This window comes from Natrix helvetica, assembly GCF_964273705.1.
Source record: "Natrix helvetica genome assembly, chromosome: 16".
Classification (NCBI taxonomy): domain Eukaryota; kingdom Metazoa; phylum Chordata; class Lepidosauria; order Squamata; family Natricidae; genus Natrix; species Natrix helvetica.
In genome coordinates this window covers 8,202,691-8,216,749 of record NC_138563.1, presented here as the reverse complement: position 1 = coordinate 8,216,749, position 14,059 = coordinate 8,202,691, and the positions used below count along the sequence as shown (strand labels likewise).

The 14,059-nt window shown below is 46.0% G+C and overlaps 1 protein-coding gene across 6 annotated transcripts in view; it reads left to right on the top strand.

Annotated features, from left to right (window-relative positions):
* The window catches only part of ARHGEF2 (Rho/Rac guanine nucleotide exchange factor 2), a 164,697-nt gene that overhangs the window by 32,732 nt on the left and 117,906 nt on the right, over window positions 1-14,059 (top strand). For 4 of the 6 annotated variants that reach the window (XM_081968502.1, XM_081968503.1, XM_081968504.1 and 1 more), the window contains exons 3-5: window positions 10,244-10,418; window positions 10,997-11,105; window positions 12,928-12,967. In XM_081968502.1, the coding sequence (XP_081824628.1) occupies window positions 10,244-10,418; window positions 10,997-11,105; window positions 12,928-12,967 (324 nt within the window). Of the gene's footprint in view, window positions 1-9,310; window positions 9,407-10,044; window positions 10,130-10,243; window positions 10,419-10,996; window positions 11,106-12,927; window positions 12,968-14,059 lie in introns of those variants that run through there. The other 2 variants (XM_081968505.1, XM_081968506.1) reach the window with 2 other exon arrangements.

Genomic DNA, 14,059 nt, shown 5'->3' with positions numbered 1-14,059 from the left:
ACTGGAACTGGAATTGGAATGGAATGGGATTGTAATGGGATTGAGAATAGAATAGAGTTAGAATTAAAATTAAAATTAATAGAATGGAATAGAATAAGAAAATTCAGAATAGAATAGAAAAGAATTGGAACTGGAATTGGAATGGAATGGAATGGGGTTCAGAATAGAATTAGAATTAATAGAATAGAATAAGAAAATTCAGAATAGAATAGTTGTGGAAGGGACCTTGGAGGTCTTCTAGTCCAACCCCCTGCTGAGGCAGGAAACTCTGTACCATTTCAGACAGATGGCTATCCAACATCTTCTTAAAGATTTCCAGTGTTGGAGCATTCACAACTTCTTGTTCCACCGATTAATTGTTCCCACTGTCAGGAAATTTCTCCTTAGTTTTAAGTTGCTTCTCTCCTTGATTAGTTTCCACCCATTGCTTCTTGTTCTGCCCTCAGGTGCTTTGGAGAATAGCTTGACTCCCTCTTCTTTGGGGCAACCCCTGAGATATTGGAACACCGGCTGGCTTGCTTGTGTGCGCTTGCGCAATGCTTCTGCCACTCATGAATTTCACTGCCTAGGAAAAAAAATGCTCTATACTAGTGTTTGGTTACCTTCCCCCCCCCCACACACACACTATTGCCCTGTGTGTTGCACCCCTTTCCATGTGTTGCGACAACAGTTCCCAGGTTTCCCAGCTAGCTTGGCCAAAGACTGAGCATTTTGGATGGGAAGGATGTGGGAAGGCTGGTGTCCTGTTTAAATTCTGCCAGCCATTGTTTGCTGGAGGGGAAAAGCAAGGCTTCGCCGGTGACTCAGAATTATCATGTCCTGTGCCCTCTTTTGCTTGCTTTTGTTCCATCTTTATCTACGTGTTACAGCTCTCCCTGATTTATGGCGGTCGGACTCCATTTTGGCTTTTGCCTTGCAAATAATGCAGCAGTTTGGGAGGGCTGTTTCCTAGGATATATTAAAAGAGCGGGCTCCATCCGGGACCTGCTTTCTGCTCGTGCCCTTCCTTTGCAAACATTAAACAAAATCTGACTCGATTGGCAGAGGATGGGGGAAGCTAAATTTATGAGAAGGTGGTGCTAGGATTGACCCTGGGTAAAAAAACAACAACAGCCAGATGGGATTCTGGGCCAGGGGATGACCTCATTCAGGAAAAAGTGAGTGAGAGGAGGTTGAATACATTATTCCATACTTCTGTGTTTGTTCATGGGAATGTGAAAAGGGGATGAAACTCAGCTTTCAGCTAAAGAAAAGAAAAGAAAAAAACCTCCCATGTTTCTAGTCCTTATTCACTCGGAGAATCTCCTCTTTTGATGAACATGCCCAGGAATGTTCAGGAATGGCAGGCAAAAAAGCCAATGCAATCCTAAACTGCATGAACAGAGGGGTACAATCAAGATCAAGGGAGGTACTAATACCAGTCTATAAAGCCTTAGTAAGGCCACACCTGGAGTCCTGCATCCAGTTTTGGTCCCCACACTATACTAAAGAGGTTGAGACTCTAGAAAGAGTGCAGAGAAGAGCAACCAGGATGATGGGACTGGAGACTATAACATATGAAGAACGGTTGCAGGAAATGGGCATGGCTAATATAGGGAAGAGAAGGACCAGGGGAGACAGGAGAGCATCTTCCAATATTTGAGGGGCTGCCCCAGAGAGGAGGAAGGGGGTCAAGCTATTCTCCAAGGCCACACAAGGAAGAATGGATGGAAACTGATCAAGGAGAGATTCAACTTGGAAATAAGGAGGAATTTTCTGACATGGAGAACAATCAACCCATGGAACAGAAGTTCCCTTCGGAAGTTGTGGGAGTTTCATCCCTGGAGGCTTTCAAGAAGAGACTGGACTGCCCTCTGTCAGAAATGGTGTAGGGTCTCCTGCTTGGGTGGGGTGGGGGGTTGGACTAGATGACCTACAAGATCCCTTCCAACTCTGTTCATCTGAGGAGTGAAAGTAAAACATGCATAGCCCCCATTTCTTTGTGGATCCATTTGTTAGATTCTCTCCTGCCTTTAAGTCATAAGTTCAAGGTGTTGTACAGCACATAGCGTACCTTCCTTTCGTTTTCCCCACCACAATAACCATGTGACAAAGGAGGAATTGCCCCATTCCCAAGAGGGCGTCCATGGCTGAGACAGGACTTGAACCCAGGTCTTTCCAGTGCCAATCCAACATTTTAAAGTCTGTACACTGTAAAGGCCTGTTATTAGTCTGGCTGCTAATTCTGTAAACAACACAACCTGAGCTTGTGTGTGTTGTCTGAAACCATTCTATTCTACTTTAAGGCCCTTTTTCATTTCAGAATAAGGCAACCCTCAACTTGCAACCACAATTGAGCCCAATATTTCTGTTGCTAAGAGAGACTACAACCTCCTCTTGCCACAGTTGCTAAGCGAATCACCACAGTTGTTAAGTTAGGAACATGGTTGTTAAGCGAATCTGGCTTCCCCATTAGAAGGTCACAAAAGGGGATCCCATGATCTTGGGACACAGCATCTGTCGTAAATATGAATCAGTTGCCAAGCGTCTGAATTTTGATCACATGACAATGGGGGGGTGCTGCAAAGGTCGTAACTGTGAAAAATGATTGTAATGTTGTAACTGAACGGTCACTAAATGAACGTAAGTCAAAAACTACCTGTACTGTCTTAAAACTATCTAACAAAATGAAATTCAATGGTGAAAAGAGTAAGGTTCTACATTTAGGCAACAAAAATGAAATGCACAGGTACAGTATAGGTGGTACCTTGCTCAACAGTAGTAACTGTGAGAGGGATCTTGGAGTCTTGGTAGACAACCACTTAAATAGGAGCCAGCCGTGTGCAGCAGCTGCCAAAAAAGCCAACACAGTTCTAGGCTGCATCAACAGAGGGAGAGAATCAAGATCACGTGAAGTGTTAATACCACTTTATAATGCCTTGTAAGGCCACACTTGGAATACGGCATCCAGTTTTGGTCTCCACGATGTAAAAAAGATGTTGAGACTCCGGAAAGAGTGCAGAGAAGAGCAACAAAGAGGATTAGGGGACTGGAGGCTCAAACATATGAAGAACGGTTGCAGGAACTGGATAGGTCTAGTTTAATGAAAAGAAGGACCAGGGGAGACATGATAGCAGTGTTCTAATAGCCAAGCTATTCTCCAAGGCACCTGAGGGTAGAACAAGAAGCAATGGGTGGAAACTAATCAAGGAGAGAAGCAACTTAGAACTGAGGAGAAATTTCCTGACAGTGAGAACAATTAATCGGTGGAACAGAAGTTGCCTCCAGAAGTTGTGAATGCCCCAACACTGGAAGTCTTTCAGAAGATGTTGGATAGCCATTTGTCTGAAGTGGTGTAGGGTTTCCTGCCTAGGCAGGGGGTCCCTTCCAACTCTGCTATTGTATTGTAAAACAAAAGCCATTTTCAGATGCTTATTTTAAAATGTTAATAAATGGACGGTAAGTATATTGGCTATCACATGATGATTGCATTTTTTTTCTTTTTAAAAAATGCATCAATTTTCAAAAATGCACAATCAATGCTAATCTAAAAGCAGATTCATGGCTTGCTTTGAAGACGGCATGTAATATGTCTCTGGCTTTAAACCAAACTTAAACTTAATTTTAAGCTAAATAAATATCTCCTTCCTCTGTCTGAGGAAAGCTAGAATAGCTTCCAGCTCTAATCATAGCAGAAAGACTTAAGCGATGGAATGTTTTAGGCTAGGACAAGAAAAAGGAACAAAAATAGGTCACAAAATGGAGGTTATAATGTTACAGTGCATAGAGAGTGAAAGATGATCTCCCTCTAAAAGAGCTGTGGATGCTGTATATAACTATAGAATCTTAGAGTTGGAAAGGGTCTTGGGGGTCATCTAGTCCAGCCCCCAGCTCAAGCAGGAGACCCTGTACCATTTCAGACAAGTGGCTATCCAGTCTCTTCTTAAAAATCTCCAGTGATGGAGCATCCACAACTTCTGAAGGCAAGTTAATTGTTCTCATTGTTAAGAATATTTCTCCTTAATTCCAGGTTGCTTCTCTCCTTGATTAGTTTCCATCCATTGCTTCTTGTCCTGCCTTCTGGCGCTTTGGAGAATTAAGACGACCCCCTCTTCTTTGGGGACAGCCTCTTAAGTCCTGGAAGACTGCTGTCATGCTTCCTTTGTCCTTCTCTTTAATAAGCTAAATATTAGCTCCCTCAATTGTTGGCCATATGATGTATACCAGTGATGGCTAATTTTTTTCTAAGGGTGCCATAATTTGTGTTTCTGCACGCATTATTGCGTGGGGGAGTTTTTGCCCTCCCCAGGCTCCTCTGGAGGCTTTCCTGAAAACTGGGGAGGGCGAAAACGACCTCCCCTGGCTCTTGGGAAAACCAAAAATCAGCTGGCTGGCAGGCACATGCACCCTGGAGCATGCGGGCAAATATGGCTCTGCTTGCCACAGGTTCACCATCACGGCTGTATGCTGTGTCTGTATGTGATACCATAGTCCAGGGGTGTCCAAACTTGGGAACTTTAAGACTTGTGGACTTCAACTCAACAAGGAGAGGGAGAGAGTTGAAGTCCACAAGTCTTAAAGTTCCCAAGTTTGGACACCCCTGCCATAGTCCATGGCATCTTTCCAGTATGGGAAAAGTTTACCTTGGCCTTGTTTATGGACCAAAGGGTTTTGTTGTAGTCTCCGTTGCTGGGATGCTAACCAGAGAAGCGAAGGTTGGCCAGGGGCTGCCTCTTGGCCCAAAGTTGAAAATGTGCTGTGCTTAGAAAGGCTCCCCCCCCTTCCCCCCCCCTTTTGTCAATATAGCGTGACTTCGTGGCATTCAGTGGCTGGATTTTTAAAACCTGATTTTAGTCATCGTGACGGAGCCGAGTGGATAGTATCTATGCCAATGACTCAGGAAGGTGTAGGATGAGAGTAGACCCAGGCAAGTTACTCAGTAACTTAAGTTGTTGGCTGTGCATGGAGGCTGTGCGGATCTGGATGGGGAGGAACAGGCTCAAGCTCAATCCCTCCAAGACTGAGTGGCTGTGGTTTCTGTCATCCCGATTTGTGCATCTTGTTCCATCCTTGACGATAGGGGGAGAAGTTTTAGCCCCCTCAGAGAAGGTTCGCAATCTGGGAGTCCTCCTGGATACGCGGCTTAGTTTAGAAGAACACCTGATGGCCGTGACCAGGGGGGCCTTTTACCAGGTTCGCCTGGTACGTCAGTTGCGCCCCTTCCTGGATCGGGATGCTCTGTGCACAGTCACTCATGCCCTCGTCCTTTCTCGCCTGGACTACTGCAATGCTCTCTACATGGGGCTGCCCTTGAAGAGCACCCGGAGGCTTCAGCTGGTCCAGAATGCGGCCGCGCGGGTTGTCATGGGGGTACCTAGGTGCTCCCATGTTACACCCCTTTTAGGCGGCCTGCACTGGTTGCCGGTTGTTTTCCGGGTGCGATTCAAGGTATTAATTATGACCTTTAAAGCGCTCCATGGCTTAGGCCCAGGGTACCTGCGAGACCACCTACTGCCACCAGTAGCCTCCCACCGTCCAGTACGATCCCACAGAGTTGGCCTCCTCAGGGTGCCGTCGGCCAGGCAGTGTCGGCTGGTGACCCCCAGGGGGAGAGCCTTCTCTGTGGGAGCGCCTTCCCTCTGGAATGAGTTCCCCCCCCGGAGCTTCGCATAATCCCCGACCTCCGGTCCTTCCGACGCGCCCCAAAAAGTTGGCTTTTCCAGGAAGCCGGCCTGGCCTGTTAATTTTATCTCATTTTAAATGTATTGTCTTTTAAATTTGGTTTGTTTTTTGGACTGTTTCTAATTTCCTTTTAACTTTTGTACTATGTGTTTTTTAATGCTGTACGCCGCCCTGAGTCCTTGGGAGAAGGGCGGCATATAAATCCAATAAATCCAATCCAATCTGAAGAAAGGTTTGTTTGAATGTGTTTTTTAAAAAGTTGTTATTAATTTATTTATTAAAGTTACAGGCTGCCCATCTCGTGGTTTGAGACAACTTGGGGTGATTTTTAATAGCCTATTGGAAATATAAGCTGCTTTTTGGGGGGGAGGGGTCTTTTTCAAGAGAGAAACAGAGCAGAAATATTTTGAGGAGCAAAATACCTTTTTGTCATACCTACCTTTTCCTCCTTTGCAATTAGTATCCAGACTGGCTGCAGCCTTGGGAGAGATGCATTATTCTGGTTGGCCCCATTCCCATTGGTCTTTTATAGAAGAGAGAGAGGGGGGGAGAGAGGGAGATAAGGAGAGGCGGAGAGAAAGGGGAAGAGGGACAAGGAGAGAGGGAGAGAGAAAGAGGAGAAGAGAGGGAGAGAGAAAGAGGAGAAAGAGAGGGAGGGAGGGAGGGAGAGGCGAGACGGAGAGAGCGTGGAGGAGGAGAGACAAGGAGAGGGAGAGAAAGAGGAGGAGAGGGAAGAGAGAGAGAAAGCGGGAAAAGAAGGAAAGGGAAAGACAGATAGGGAGAGGAGGAAAGGAGAGTCAAAGGGGGAGAGAGAGGAGGAGGAGAGACAAGGAGAGGGAGAGAAAGAGGAGGAAAGGAAAGAGAGAGAGAAAGTGGGAAAAGAGGGAAAGGGAGAGAGAGGGAGAGGAGAGAGGGAGAGAAAGTGGAGGGGGAGGGACAGAGGGAGAGACAAATAGGGAGAGGAGAAAGGGAGAGAGAGAGGAGGAGGAGAGACAAGGAGAGAGGGAGAGAAAAAGAGGAGAAGAGAGGGAGAGAGAAAGTGGGAAAAGAGGGAAAAAGAGAGAAAGAAAGAAAGAAAAAGAGAAAGAAAGACCTTCCCAAAGTCCAAAAGAGGGTTTTGTGTCTGTGCATTGTAGAAGGAGACCCCCTGCTATTCCATAGGAGCCAAAAATCCGGATTCTGCTTTTCAGATTACTACGTGGCATACCTTTGGGGGAAAGGGTAGCTCAGATCCTCAGATCCAGCTGATGAAAAATCTATACCTTTTGGGAGACTTTGTTAGTCTGAGAAGGGGCTCCTAGGAGACTCCCAATAGTGCTGGCTTGTATGTGATGATCCACTCTGCTGATTTGCAGTGGAGGTTTTTATTTTTTAATGGAGAACTCTCTCTCTTTTCGTTGCTTCGTCTTAGGTGACACCTGCTGGCTAAAAGGAGTTATAGTATCTCAACATAAATTGCTTTGCAGCACAAAGATGGTAGAATTTGGGGATGGGGAGTGTGCAGGCGCCCCACTTGACATTTTGAGTCCAACCCCCACCCCCCAAGCTGGAGACCCTACACCATCCCCGACAGATGGCAGTCCAGACTCTTCTTGAAGGCCTCCAGGGATGAAGCTCCCACAACTTCCGAAGGCAACTTCTGTTCCATTATCAGGAAATTCCTCCTTATTTCCAGGTTGAATCTCTCCTTGGTCGGTTTCCATCCATTCTTCCATGTCTGGTCTTCAGGGGCTTTGAAAAACAGTTTGCCCCCCTCCTCTGTGGGGCAGCCCCTCAAATATTGGAAGATGGCTATTGTCTCTACCCTGATTCTTCTCTTTCCTAGACTAGCCATGCCCAGTTCCTGCAACTCTTCATCATCCTGCATGCTTCTCTGCACTCTTTCTAGAGTCTCAACATCTTTTATTGAGTGTGGTGACACTTATTCTTCTAGGTGTGGTCTTACTAAGGCCACCTTCTTCTTCTTCTTCTTCTTCTTCCTCTTCCTCTTCCTCTTCCTCTTGCCCTCCTCCTCCTCCTCCTCCTCCTCCTCCTCCTCCTCCTCCTCCTCCTCCTCCTCCTCCTCCTCCTCCTCCTCCTCCTCCTCCATATCCATCATTGGACATTGGTGATTCTATTTTTATCAATACTAAGGCTTTACAGAGTGGTATTAGTACTTGATCTTGATTGTGTCCCTCTGTTAATGCAACTTAGAATTGTACTGATTGTTGATTTAGTGTTAATCTTGGTGTTAATCTCTGCTTACCAAGGATCCCACACTTCAACGATGAATACAAATATTCGATGTTTTGTGATGCATTAGTGCCATGTAACAGCCCTGCATCTCAACATGGAGGTTAACCAAACTTATTTTGAATGCCATTTTTTTCGTCTGTTTACGAAATGCACTGAATCACAAACTGTTTCAACCACATTTGAGCCTGGAATGTTACATGTACCCAGTCCGGGAAGTTCAGAGGGCCATTCAAACCCTCAAAAAGGCTCATTTGGATGATTTAACGTTAAGTGGAATCCCGTATTTTTCAGATTATAGGACGCACCTAGTTTGTGGGGAGGAAAACAAGAAAAATAAATCTGCCTCTGCATCCCAGCAATTTGCCTCCTTGCAGCAAACAGCAAACAGCCTGGTCAGCTTCAGCACAGCCTGATTTAGCATGAGGTGGATTGGCGGTTGGATCGGCCTCCTGGAATACCGATGATCAGCTGTTTCAGGCTGCAGGGATCGCCGCCGCTGCGCATCCCATTTTTGGCCTCCGTGCACCTCATTATAGGCCTCCCATTTTTTGAACCGGCCGAAAATTAGGTGCAAGGAGCCGGCGATAGGGGGTGGCAGCGATGCCCACAGCCTGGAACAGCTGATCATCGGTATTCCGGGAGGCCAGTCCAACCACCAATCAGCGGCTCAGGCTCAATCAGGCTGTGCTGCAGCTGATCAGGCTGTTTGCTGTTTGCTGCATGGAGGCAAATTGCTGGGAGGAAGAACCTGAAGGGTGGGGGCCAGCAGGTGGCTGGGGCTTTGGCAACATTGACTCTATAAGACACACAGACATTTCCACCCACTTTTGGGAGGGGGGGAGTGTGCCTTACAGTCCGAAAAATACAGAATATTCGGCAAAACATTTCTGCCTGCCTCCCCTCATTTACAAGGAAGAACAGGAATTTAAACAGTTTTTTTTTTTTTTAGAACGAGGGTACAAAAACTCTTCAGATTAAAAGCAGAAATGTTCCAAAAGCCAGCCAAGACAAATGCAATATTTGAACAGGAGGGGTGGATTGCCGGACTATGCAAAAGTTGCCCACTTATACCCTCCCTCCAAGTGCGGGAAAAACCTGTTCTATAGCTTTTTTTCAGAATGGGGAAAAGCAGATTGTATGCAACAGTCTCTGCTGATGTCACCAAACCCCCTGTGAGGTTTATTTAAAAATAAACGAGGGGAATGGATCAAATATATTTATGATATTTTTTTTGGGGGGGGGGAGTGTTTCACTCCTTAATAGCAGAGTCGCCTGAGTTGTTGGAGGTAGATTAGAGGTACGGTGCTGCCATTGGGATTACACTTTATGCTATGACAACTCTGTTAATTGTAGGGGTTGTGTTTGCACAGTGCAGTCAACTCAAGCCAGTCACGTGGTAGGTTAAGAGGTCTGCTGAGGGAGAAACCTGGGATGGTCATTGTTGAAACGGTTTCTCCCTTTTGCAAGTGTTTTTTTTGCGATTGCTCAGAATTGAGGTGGAAACATTATGGTGGGTCCCAGCGACTGGTAAATTGAAAGGAAATGTCTTGATGTCAATCTGGAAACAAGGAGAAATTTCCTGACAGGGAGAACCATCAACCCATGGAACAGAAGTTGCCTTCGGAAGTTGTGGGAGCTTCATCCCTGGAGGCTTTCAAGAAGAGACTGGACTGCCCTCTTTCAGAAATGGTGTAGGGTGTCCTGCTTGGGGTGGTGGTGGACTAGATGACCTATAAGGGCCCTTTCAATTCTGTTAATCTGTTATTCAGAAGTTGTGGGAGCTTCATCCCTGTAAGCTTTCAAGAAGAAACTGGACTGCCATTTGTCCAGAATGGCATAGGGTCTCTTGCTTGGGCTGGGGGTTGGACTAGAAGATCTCCAGGGCCCTTCCCAACTCTCTTATTCTGTTGGGATGCAGGAACTGGAGACTAAAATATACAATGAACGGCTACAGGAACTGGGCATGGGTAGTCTAGGGAAGAGAAGGACCAGGGGAGATAGGAGAGCAGCCTTCCAATATTTGAGGGGCTGCCACAGAGAGGGAGGAGTCAAGCTATTTTCCAAGGCACCTCAAGGCCAGACAAGGAACAATGGATGGAAACTGACCAAGGAGAGATTCAACTTAGAAATAAGGAGGAATTTCCTGACAGAGAGAACAATCAACCCATGGAACAGAAGTTGCCTTCGGAAGCTGTGGGAGCTTCATCACTGGAAGCTTTCAAGAAGAAACTGGGTAGCCATTTGTCAGAAATGGTGTAGGGTCTCTTGCTTGGATGGGGGGTTGGACTAGATGAGCTACAGGGACCCTTCCAACTCTGTTAATCTGAACTTTGTTGATCTGTTTCAGTTTAAGTTTGAAGGAATTGGCACCCGATGGACTTGACTCCACAGAGCAACTGGATGGGCATTCCTTGGGAAGGAGAGACCCCCGGCGAGCCCCTATTATTCATAGCAACAATGAAATGGGATCCCTCCTTTCTCAGGATGAAGAGGAGGAGGAGTATGGCCAGGGGATGTCTCAGGTAAGTTTGCCAGATTCCAGACAGATAAATTTAGAGAGTAAATTTCATAGGAATACACAGAGTAAAGCACAAAAAAAGCAGACTGAGGTTGATTCTAAACAAACTTGGCAAGTTGTAGAATTCGTCTGCTAGCTTAGATGCTCAGCAGAATAGAATAGAACAGAGTAGAATAGAGCAGAACTGCAAGCTGCAGTTCAGCCGTTCATATCTCACCAGGCTCAAGGTTGACTCAGATTTCTGTCCTTCCGAGATGGATAAAATCTGATATGTCAGGGTAAAGATTTAAGAGTTGATCAGCTGCTACAAGGATGTAATGCTGGGAATGAGTCAGCAAAGTTTTGGGGCTGATAACACTTTAAGAGGCTGTCATAAGGAGAGGCCCTGTTGGGGCGTATCTTTTTCTCCACGTGTGCTTCCGTGCTGTAATTGCTGTTTGTTTGAGGTCTGACTAAAGAATGTGTATGTATATATTCTTTGTAGATAAAACCACTATTTAAGTACAAATCTCCGTTTACTGTATTTGCCCCGGGTTGTCTCACATTATCACGCTGCACACTCTGACATGGTCTTCTCTTCAGGACTGTTGCAAGAGGAAGCAGGTCTACGGCTTGTCTCCGAGTTCTCCCTGCGGCCATCTGCCCAAGTCTGCATCCATGAGTGTCATCGACAGTTTCCCAGATGCAAACGGTGAGTCCCTACTGTAGACGGTCAAGACTTCTGTCCCTTGAGACATTCATCTTTGTTGTCACTGCCTTTAAAATGTTTCAAATCCCTGCCCATTCTAAACCAAGGGTCAGCAGGCTTTTAGATCATGGTTTCTAGGGTCATTTTTAAAATTACTTTTGGAAGTCCACGGACAACCCCCCTGGGGATGTCCCAGGTGGCCCAGCACCTGTAGGTGCCTTGCTACCATCCTGTAGCCTAGTTGGACTAGAAGACCTCTGAGGGCCTTCCCAGCCCTATAATTCTGTGTCCTAATCTAATGCCCACACTGCTTAGGACAGGATATTTAACAGAAAAAAAGATTAACAGAGTTGAAAGGTACCTTGTAGGTCATCTAGTCCAACCTCCCCCCCCCCCAATCCAAGCAGGAGACCTTACACCAGTGATGGTGAAGCTTTTAGACACTGAGTGAACAAACTGCGCATGCATGCCCAAACGGAAAGGTGCATGCACGCGAGCAAATGTGCGCGAACATGCATGTGCAGACAGGAGCGCATGAGCAGCAGAGACCCGAAGACCAGCTGGCCGGTGGGAGGCGGAGCATCCCAACACCAGCAGTGTGGCAAGAGGTCAGATTCTTTTTCTTTCGTGAGCTTCTGTTTCATTGTTTGCAGGGAAACAGAAGCTCACGAAAGAAACGCCACGCGGATCTGAACTGAGGCGTTGGCATGTGAGAGGGTTTGCCATCACGGCCCTATATAATTTCTGACAGATGGCAGTCCGGTCTCTTCTTGAAAGCCTCCAGGGATGAAGCCCCCACAACTTCTGGCAACTTCTGTTCCATGGGTTGATTGTTCTCCCTGTCAGGAAATTCCTCCTTATTTCCAGGTTGAACCTCTCCTTGGTCAGTTTCCATCCATTCTTCCTTCTCTGGCCTTTTGGTGCCTTGGAGAATAGCTTGACCCCCTTCCTCCTCTCTGGGGCAGCCCCTCAAAAATTGGAAGATGCTCTCCTGTCTCCCCTGGACCTTCTCTTCACTAGACTAGCCATGCCGAGTATTTAAAGATTAACAGAGTTGGAACGCACCTTGTAGATCATCTGGTCCAACCCCCACCCCAAGCTGGAGACCCTACATCATTTCTGACAGAGGGCAGTCCAGTCTCTTCTTGAAAGCTTCCAGGGATGAAGCTCCCACAACTTCTGAAGGCAACTTCTGTTCCATGGGTTGATTCTTCTCCCTGTTAGGAAATTCCTCCTTATTTCCAGGTTGAATCTTTCCCTGGTTGGTTTCCATTCATTCTTCCTTGTCTGGTGCTTTGGAGAATAGCTTGACCCCCTTCCTCCTCTCTGGGGAAGCCCCTCAAATATTAGAAGATGCTCTCCTGTCTCCCCTGGTCCTTCTCTTCCCTAGACTACCCAGGCCCAGTTCCTGCAACCGTCCATCGTCTGTTATAGCCTCCATTCCCCTCATCATCCTGGTTGCTCTTCTCTGCCCTCTTTCTAGAGTCTCAACCTCTTTTTCATACTGTGGTGACCAAAACCCTATTTGGAAGACCACCTATTATCCAGCAAACCTTAAAAATCTTATCCAGATGTTTAAAAGGTAAAAAGACAGGTGATTGGAAAGAGCTTCCTTTTGAAGTGGTGCTTATCTCTGGAATTTTCTTCCCCAGCAAAATGGCATCACTGTACTGGAGTTCTCAATTTCAGGTTGAAACATCCCATTTCATTGAAGGTTATTATTGGATGGACACTGTTATTTTAAATTGCAAAGTGCTGGCTTTCTTGAAGTCGTTGGAGATCAGTGCTATTTTACTTAAAACATGATTCTTTTTCCCCTCGGCAGGATTTTCTCTTTATGGTGATAACATCAGTCTGGTCAGTCGGTAAGTCATGATTAGCTTTTTGTTTGGGAGAGATCGATATTTGTAATTAAGCTGTTAATGTTAGAAGGTGTCTGCTGCAGTCCAATCCCTGGGGATCTGCAGATGTTTTGAAATCATAAACACCCATAATTCCTGTATTTCTGGGCATTATACCGTGTTTCCTAAAAACAAGACAGGGTCTTATTTTCTTTTGACCCCTCCCCCCCAAATATATAAGCACTTGGCCTTATTTTTGGGGAGGTCTTAATATTTTTGAGGTGCAGGAGGCGGCGAGTGTGGTCACCTCATGGCAGCTGCTGTGCTGCAATATTTTCAGAGAGGGCCTATTTTCAGGGAAGGGCTTATTTTAGCGCATGCGCTCAAAAGCCCGATTGGATTTATTATCCAGGGAGGTCTTATTTTCGGGGACAGAGGATAACGCCCATGAATTTGCAGGACATCAGAAACTTACATTTTACCAGATTTACCTTCTTGAACTTGAGACTGGAAACAGTTTTACTCAGGGGACAAGAACCCATGAAATCTAATTAAAAGTATTTATTACAAGAAAGGGTAAAATTACGCTGCAAGAATTCCAGCAATGCTGGAACTGAATTGGACTTGAATTGCTTTTAAGTCAGATAACCTATACAGGTATTCCTCGACTTACGACCACAATTGAGCCCAACGTTTTTGTTAAGTGAGACATTTGTTAAGTGAGTTCCCCTCCCCCCATTTTACAATCTTTCTTGCGACAGTTATTAAGTGAATCCCTGCGGTTGATGAGTTAGTAACCCGGTTGTTAAGTGAATCTGGCTTCCCCGTTCACTTGGATTGTCAGAAGGACGCAAAGGGGGATCGCGTGACCTTGGGACACAGCAGCGGTCGTAAATAGGAGCCAGTTGCCAATATCTGAATTTTGATCACATGACCATGGGGATGCTGCAACAGTTGTAAGTGTGAAAAACGGTCATAAGTCCCTTTTTTTTCAGTGCTGTTGTAACTTTGAACAGGGACTAAATGAACAGCCTAACTCTGCTGACTGCCAGCGGTTCAGTTCTGACCGGCTCAAGGTTGACTCAGCCTTCCATCCCTCCGAGGTCAGAAAAAGGA